This window comes from Hypomesus transpacificus, chromosome 17 (assembly GCF_021917145.1).
Source record: "Hypomesus transpacificus isolate Combined female chromosome 17, fHypTra1, whole genome shotgun sequence".
In the NCBI taxonomy this organism is placed as follows: Eukaryota; Metazoa; Chordata; class Actinopteri; order Osmeriformes; family Osmeridae; genus Hypomesus; species Hypomesus transpacificus.
The window spans coordinates 10,260,149-10,268,644 of NC_061076.1; the positions used below are offsets into that span (position 1 = coordinate 10,260,149).

The 8,496-nt window shown below is 43.2% G+C and overlaps 1 protein-coding gene across 3 annotated transcripts; it reads right to left on the reverse strand.

The window, feature by feature from the left end:
• Positions 1 to 968: 968 nt before the first annotated feature.
• On the reverse strand, positions 969 to 6,433 carry LOC124480111. 3 transcript variants are annotated; one of them, XM_047039203.1, is made up of 6 exons: positions 3,121 to 6,433; positions 2,522 to 2,590; positions 2,327 to 2,401; positions 2,050 to 2,116; positions 1,921 to 1,957; positions 969 to 1,755 (listed from the first exon to the last, which is right to left on the reverse strand). In XM_047039203.1, coding segments are annotated over exons 1-5 (2,097 nt in total). In that variant the 5' UTR covers positions 5,005 to 6,433; the 3' UTR covers positions 969 to 1,755; positions 1,921 to 1,955. The 3 variants fall into 3 exon arrangements, 2 of the variants coding, with proteins under 2 accessions (XP_046895159.1, XP_046895157.1); XR_006957511.1 differs by lacking the exons at positions 969 to 1,755; positions 1,921 to 1,957; positions 2,050 to 2,116 and having other exon boundaries at positions 2,373 to 2,401; positions 2,522 to 6,433; XM_047039201.1 differs by lacking the exons at positions 969 to 1,755; positions 1,921 to 1,957; positions 2,050 to 2,116; positions 2,327 to 2,401 and having other exon boundaries at positions 2,499 to 2,632; positions 2,745 to 6,433.
• Positions 6,434 to 8,496: the final 2,063 nt, after the last annotated feature.

Sequence of the window (8,496 nt, forward strand, 5' to 3'; positions counted from 1 at the left end):
ATTAAGCACGGGCTTTGCCGCCAGACTAGCGACAGCGAGTGCCAGGTTGGAGCCGGTGGAGGTCGGGATTGTCGTCGTCCTCAGTCTTCTTCCTGAGTTGGTTCGTCTCGTAAATCCACGAGAGTATTTGGTCGGTCTCTCCTTCACCTGCTGCCGCCCTTCTGCCGCAGTGCGTGTGCTACCGCACTGCTGATCCGAGGTACCAGCTCCTTGTTATTTTGTGCCATCCTGGCGAAACAGCCATTTTGTTTACGGCTACAACGCACACGAGCTACACTCAGGCCTGCACCGTAGAACTGTACTGAATTAAGGTATTCGTGTAGTTAGCATTGCCGGCTAGTTTGTATTGTGTGTCCATGTGCATTACGATGTCATGTAAATGTTGAACCAATAACTGAAGAACTGATTTTTTGTCTGAAGTAAATCTTTCCTGTTTTTGTTTAACAGTTGGTTGTATTGTTTTTTTCATATGTTAAATTGGTTTAAGTTAGTAACAATTACTAACGAACTCAGGTTAGCCACCTCTCATTACAAATCCACCAAACTAGAGAGGCGCTACAGTTGTCTATGCTGTTCAGTTTACCAGCCTCATCTTTAACAACAGGCACTAACAGTACTGACATAATAGAGTTCGGTAGAACACCATGAACCATAATTCCAGTGAGACACATGGCTAGAAATGGACTGAGTCTATAACTGGCATTTTTTAGATGCTCTGCAGAAATGGAATCCATACCACAAGCTTTGTTGTTGTCTAGCATGTGGATGGCATCATAAATATCTACTGATCTAACTATCAAGTCTGCAGAGATACCTTTATATTGATTATCAATTCTCACTGTGTTACTTTGAACACAATTAAATAGTTTACTGTAGTGCTCATGCCATAGATCAGCAATCTTCTCTGGACAACTAACCCCTTTGATATCAGAAGGGAGGGGAGTTCTGTTATTATTTATGATCTTGACCTCCTTCCAGACAGGGCTGGACTGGGACAAGAAATCAGCCCTGGCATTTTTGGCCATGGCAGCCCACCAAGATTATTTATACGATATGCGGAGGCACACAACATACCAGAGGATATATGCGCATATTGTGCTGTTTCAACAATTAAAATAAAGCGCAGTAGCCTACATGGATGAGAGTAACCATGTTGAAAAATGCATACACTCTTTCACTATACTTACAGAGACTTTCATCTTTGGAGAGATGGCTACAATGCCACAATGCCCATCTTGAAGTGAAAGTGGTTGTCAAAGAAACATTGCTAGAGATGTCTTTTCAGTGTTTAATGAAAATACTGTTTATACAAACGTGTACATTGTTTATAAAAATAGAAATTAAACAATTAGGTACGATCATAATTTTAATCTTTTATATAATAGCCCAAAATAACCTTTTGTTCTTTCAATGGCCACATGTAAAAACAGGAGTGGAGATTAAAAAAACTATTAGATCCTCGTGATTAGACGCTTACAAAATGTTTACACTCAAAAAAACAAGGCAGATTACAGGACTTTGAAGAAGAGAGGGTTCTGCATTTGTATTTGGGCACAATGGAGGTTTTGCAGCTAGGTCAAATCTCCTCTGAAATGACTAATGCTTATAATATGTACAGTTTGAACCGTCTCACAGTCAGCAAAAAATGCAAGAACAGAGAACAACAACAACAGGAAGTATACACAATATATGTATTATCTTATTTACACTAACTAGAACACACCAAATTATAACACAGTAAGTCAAAGTGGCACCCTAAAGTATGAGAGAGAGAGAGAGAGAGAGAGAGAGAGAGAGAGAGAGAGAGAGAGAGAGAGAGAGAGAGAGAGAGAGAGAGAGAGAGAGAGAGAGAGATCAGTTAAGGTATAGTTTAAATAATCTTTAGGTGAACAGAGAGATAATAGCTCATTTTGTACTTACATATGCTGAGACAAAAGGCTGCATGGACCTTGGTGCTCTGAGGGAGACAGAAAGGAGCAGTCAGATATGATAGATTCATCTGATACTGTCTCTTCTATAATCAAAATAAGAGCTATTTAGTAAACTCACAATGAAACAAAAAGAACACACGTGAACTCCACATCAGGGGAAGGCAATCCTTCACTCCAAAAATTACCTAAGGGGAGAGAAAGAGAGGCCAGGTGGGTCAAGAGAACAGTGAAAATTTGAATGTTTCAAAAAATTTACATTGATAGTATTGGTGTCTTTAAAGTAATACAATAATGGATAGTTGCATTCATTACAGTCACTCTGTAAAAGTAGTAGGCTTTATGACCATCCAGGTGGATGCCAGCAAGAACACAAAACAACAGTATTGTAAACTTACAAATTTGAAGAATGCCTGTGAAGTCCACACCAATGAAATGCACATCCCTGGAACACCCCTGGGGGACAGGGCAGCCTTAAAAAAAAGAGTTTGACAGACACAAAAAGTGAGTGATACAAACCAATTGCATTATAGCAGGACAGGACTGATGACTAAAAAAATAAATAGAGCTAGACAACAGTCTGATATACATACTGGTTGAGAAAATGTTGAATGGCCCTCCAATAGTCCACAAGAACAAATATGTAGCAAGGCAATGAAATTGGATGAGCAGGAACTTGAGCAACTGAAAACAGCAAGGGCACCCTGAGAGAGGAGGAGAGCAGAGAGCAAAGCAATAACAACATTATTTTCTGTCAACATTTTTTATTAAATCCACTAATTTAACACAAATGTATTTATTTATCATAAATCTCACCTTATAAAAGCAGTTTCTTCATTGATTCGCTCTTCTCTGCAACTCTGTCAATCACTGTGTCAGTTTCAAGGGACACAAGGACATCCTTTTCAATGGCCATCAACATGAAGGCTTCCAGTTTGCTGGCAGACAGGCAACTCCTCAGTCGGTTTTTGATGTAGCGAAGGGTGGAAAATGACCGCTCACAGGCTACCTGAGTTATTGACAGGGTTAGCAGAAACTTGTATGCCAACCCAAGTAGCGGATATGCGTGAGTCAGCATGTTAAACCTGAGAAGGATTTTGTAGCAGCACAGGGGGCACTCTTTGCAAGACACACAGGTTTTGCTTATTATTTCCATCTCTTCTTGGCCATCTGATTCCTCTTCAACTGCTTTAGTTGCGTAGTTATCCAATTGTGATTGTACCAGCCTGTCCCATTGCTGTGCCAAGTTTCTGAGTTCAATCTGTAGATCTGTAACAGTTGCCCTGCTGTCATACACAACTAGACACTTGCTGAGTTCTTGAAGTGCAGATACAGGGAGTGCACCGCCACTGGTCTGGATGAGGGGGAAGTTTTTGGGATGTAGGAGGGATAAATCTGCATACAGAGTGCCATGAGTGAGGAATCTGTGGTGCATGGCCTCAACAGCTGTATCCAGGATCTGGTGGTGAACATTGACCTCATAGGCCTTCTCTGAATCACTGAGGCTTTCATCCTGGGCCATCTCTCCTGGCAAGACTTTCTTCTTCTTTAGCCTTTTCTGAGGTAGTGCTGCCTCCACTTCCAAATCTAGATCATCCTGCTCCTCTAGCTTTTCATTTGCCCAATGGACAAAACAGTCAGCTGCATCTTTGACGGCCGGGAAATCTCTTGCTATCTTTGTAAGTGAATCGTGTGTTGTGGTGACCATCCTATGTGCAGAGAGGATGTCCATTCCTCCGGTCTGTAGGTATTTTGACAGTGGTGAGGTGAACTCAAATACCCGGAGGAATAACTGAGCTGTGAGCACAGTTTCGTATCGAAGTAAGCCGTCTCTGTATCCTCTGGCTTTGTTTCTTGCATTTGATGCAAGTGACTTCAGCTTCATTATGGCAGAAAGTGTGGACACCACTTCAACAAAAAGGCCGCCATCAGGTCTGCCAAAGTTTCCAAAAACTTTCCTCAGGGCATGATGTTTAGCCCACCATCTCGTCTCTCCAATTGTTGAGATGCGTTTGTGCCTCTTGTCCTGGCTCTCGGTCTCCCACACACTCACTCTTGTGTATGAGTCCCTGATGAATACGGCAATGTCGTTCAGCAGGTCAAATAGTGATCCACTTTCAATGACGCTATGGGTGGTATCGGACAATACAAGGTTCAAGACATGTGCATAGCACCACACATGCTGATGGGTGGGGTTTTTGGATGCCATTAATGCAGAGAAACCTCTGTATTGACCCTGCATATTAGAGGCTCCATCTGTGGCGTTTCCAATGCACAGGCCTATGTCCAATTGCAGACTCTCAAGGACTTCTGTTAACAGCGTCACAAACGACTGTCCTGTAGTTGTGCTGCATTGTACGACTGCAACCAGCCTTTCATGGACTGCATCCGTCACAAACCTCAAAATCACAGAACACTGCTCTCTCCCTGTAACATCTTGTGTTGTGTCGAGCTGCACAGAATACATTCCGGCTTTTTTGATGTCTGCTGAGATGCTCTCTTGAATTAAATGCTTGATAGCATCGATTACTGCATCCACAGTTGTTTTGGACAGGAGGGTAATGAGAGAGCCTCTGCCTTGTGTGCCTGAAGCATGGATCTGCTTGCTTTTCTCAATTACACTGCTGAGGTGCTCCTTTAAACACACATCATATTTCCCCAACAATATAATAAGTTCTAGGAAATTGCCATGGTCGAGACTGTTGATGTCCAAGGTGTACGCAGCTTCATTGTGCTCCTGCCTGTAGCTTAAGCCTCTCTTCCCTAAGACTCTCACAACCTCCACCACACGTTCCAACACCTGACGTCTCTTCTTCACCTGCTCACGGTGTCCTTTCAGCTGTCTTCCCTCAAGGAGGTGATCAACACTTGCTCTGGAGCAGTTTAATACATATGCCTCAGCACACTGTCTATGTGCCATGCCTCTCTCATGCTCCTCTATTCTTTGGTGCACATGCCTCCAGTCTGTCATGCCTCCAATGAAAGAACTTGGGTCATTGGGCTTGCTAAAAGCAAGGCAAAGAAAACAAAATAAAGCATTACGTTCATCACTATAAGTCAGCCATTTCCATGCCATGTCGTCCGTTCTTGTGAAGAGCCTCTGGATGACAGGGTTTGTGGCATTCTGCTGTGGGTGAAACTTAAAGAATTCCTGCCTTTTTGTGGAATGAGGGCGGCTAAAATAGTCTACAACTGCCTGATCTTCCTGTGACTCCTCCACTCCTACTCCAACAGTCTGACTTGACTAAACATAGAGAAAGAGAGAGAGACAGGAGCATTAATTTCACTAGTGTTATTTCTCTGGTTACCTACTAATGAATAATCATTATTAGCAATTAGAAATAGCAATATTTCACTATTACATGATAATAAATAATAACTGTAAGCTATAACACCTGCAAACTATAACATAATAGCAAGCAAGCTAAAATAACACTGTAAATTGGACACAAAGTCTACTCATAGCGCACACACGCACACACACACAAAAGAAATATTAGAACACATGTTTTCTCCAGGGAATACATGTTTGTCTAAATTTTGTTTATTAAGCTGGCTCACAAACAAGTTTTATCTATGTTTTCATGTCCCAAAAAAGCTGTTTACCCATAAAGCCTAATAAATTAATAAAGCAATTAAACACTGACAGCTTCCTCACATTAATGTTGTTCAAATAGCGATAGCAAAGTGATGCTCTTTCAATACACAGTCAACAGAGCTATTTAACTCCCCAAAGAAAAGCTAGCAAATGTTTAGTGGGCTAACTGTTGTGTTAGCTAAAATAGCCACTTTGACCGGGCTCAGTCTAGATTACTCTGTACAACATGTTGTTATAACGCAGGAGCTAACTGTTAGGAAACTACATACTGTGTTAAAGTTTAGGAATCTAGCTTAACAAATATTTCTTTATCAACACAAACTTAAATTTCAACTTCTTACCGCCGCCACTTCGTCTGAGGCTGAGCTCGGCCCCGGGGCCGGGCCGCCGCCAGCGCCACCCATCTCTGCGCTTGGCCTCGGCCGCCATTCAGTCACCTCTCCGTCCCCATCATCACCGACATCCTCCTCAGCCTCCGCCGCCGCAATTTCCACCGTCGCAGGTGCTAATGAAGCCGGGCCAGCTGTCGCGGCAAACATGTCCGATATTTTAGCACATGTTGCAGAGTTTGCCTCTAGGGCTTTTCTCTTTTTATCTCGGACTTTCTCCGCGCCTCCTTTCCGTTTTTTCTATTTTTCTGTCAGTGTCAATAAGTGACGTGACGTGACTGATTGACAGCCGAGACCCAAGGGCGGGACCTCGGCCCTCTGCTGTGTATGTGATTGGGCCAGGCCCAGCATAGAACTAATCATAATGAGTAATTGCCTGAGACCGCCAGGGACAAAGTATTTTTTTTAAACTTTCAGGTGAAGTTGACAGCCTGCCTGGCCTGCACGCACCTATGTGCCATGGGGGACCTCGGCCCTCGGCCTCGGCTGTGTGACTTGGCCGGGCCGGGCCGGGCCAGGCCGGGCCGGGTCCATAAAAAAAAAAAAAATTGTAATAATTATATTTTAATTTTTTTTTTTTTTTTTTTTTTTTGAATGGACCCGGCCCGGCCCAAAATGCCTGCCGGCCCACCGGGCATTGCCCGGTACGCCCGATGGCCAGTCCAGCATTGCTTCCAGAAGTCAGTAAGATTGTTATTCTGCATCTTTCTGGCCAGCGAGTCTGCTCTCATTGTGTTTTCATTTCTCTTAATGAAACTAGTGCATATTTAAATCTAGCATTTGTGAGGTTTTTGTTATCAAGCAGCACTCCCTGTCTGGGTCTGCCTGCCTCTGACCAGACTCTAAAGGCTTCTCTAGCAGCAGCATGTTGCTCAGACACAAACTCATTCCAGACAGGCCGTGCGTTAGGGACCTTACTCTTGTGATTAATAAAAGGTTCACTGGAAGCATAAAGACATTTGACAATATCATCATACATGGCACAGAGCTTTTCAGCATTATGTTTATCCTTGCAGTTCATATCCGAGAATTAGTTAATAGAGAATATCTGTGCCGAACCTCTTTGGTCAATTTTGACCAGTCCAGTTTTCTTGGGGGGCCAGCAACAAGGGTACACTCTCAACATTTAGCAGCATAGCAACTGGTATGTGATCAGTGGTGGCCAGCCCATAACACATCTCTATACTTTCCAGTGAGTCATGAGAATCGGCTGTGGTTACAATATGGTCTAGCCAGGAAGTTGTGTGCCACGTTTCACTTATATAGGTAAAACTTGTATCAGGCAATAACGCTTGATATAATTAATTTAGTTTCATTACAGAACTGCTGCAGATGTTGTGCGAATAAACACTTATCTGACATGTCAGCATTAAAATCACCCATGACATAGACACAACATGAACTATTGTCCTCTATGAAGGACTGAATAAAAGCTAACCTGTTCTGAAATTCATCCTCAAGGTCATAGGATTCATATGGTGTGTACACATTTACAATAGTACATTTATTTTCATTGTGATTAAACTCCAACCCAATAGCCCAGTCAACGTTAAGCCACACCACCTTTACCGTTGGGTCATATTTTATGTTCCACAGTATAGCTACACCACCAGCTATCCTCCCACAAACCATTCTCATGCTGAGATCGGTAGTGGACTCTCCAGCACCATGAAAGTTCTTGTGTAGGGAGTTCAATTTGTCCAGATCTTGCTTGGTCATCCAGGTTTCTTGAAGGCAGACAATGTCACTCTCGTCCAGCAATGTGTCCACCACCAAACGTCTTGATCTATCAGCAGCAGTATGTCCTACTCGGAGGCCACGAGCGTTGTAGGATACAACCCGCATTAATGATCTACCACGGACCCATCAGGGCAGCTGGCCAGTGTGTCTGTCTCCCTGGTCTCTACATATAGGCCTACATTCATCCCAGCATCATGACTGAGCTGAAGCTCGGTACCCTGAGAGCGGGGGGTATTCTCTGGTCGAGCTTTTTTGAAAGTATAGACCAAGGGTAATTACCAAACCACAACTGTCCCACCATTACCCATATGTGGCGCTACATTCCACGCCCTAAAGCACAAAGGCTTTCTGGAATGGATAGGCTAACCAAGCCCCCTCCCTTCACTCCTTGAGTTGAAATAAAGGCCCTTGTGGATCCTGGTGGTATTATATTTCAGATTTGGTATCCCATTGGTAATTCTGCAGCATAGATTTTTCTATACAGTTCCAATTTGTCAAGAATATACATTTTTCAATGGTTCGCAATGTTTGGAGGAATCCGCCATTACTGCTTGCAGTTATATTTATTATTATTCTTGTTCCATGGAAGTCAATGGCAGCCCCTAGAACACTTCGACAACTTTTTGTGAAATTTGGCACACTCATTAAGGACAGTTGATTCTATACCTACACCAAGTTTCATGTCTCCCATTAGACCACTCCAGCGCCACCAATGGGTCAAAGTTGGACTTGTGTTTACACACGCAACTTTTGAACCGTATGACCCATTTTCAAAAATGAGGTACCATTGGATTCCCTGGTTCAAGCCGAGTTCAACGCACCCCATGGCGTCAATTTCCGG

Bases quoted from the DNA above. Each gene is read 5' to 3' on its own strand.
- LOC124480111 (XM_047039201.1), bottom strand. From the start codon at position 5,004: ATGGCATGGAAATGGCTGACTTATAGTGATGAACGTAATGCTTTATTT.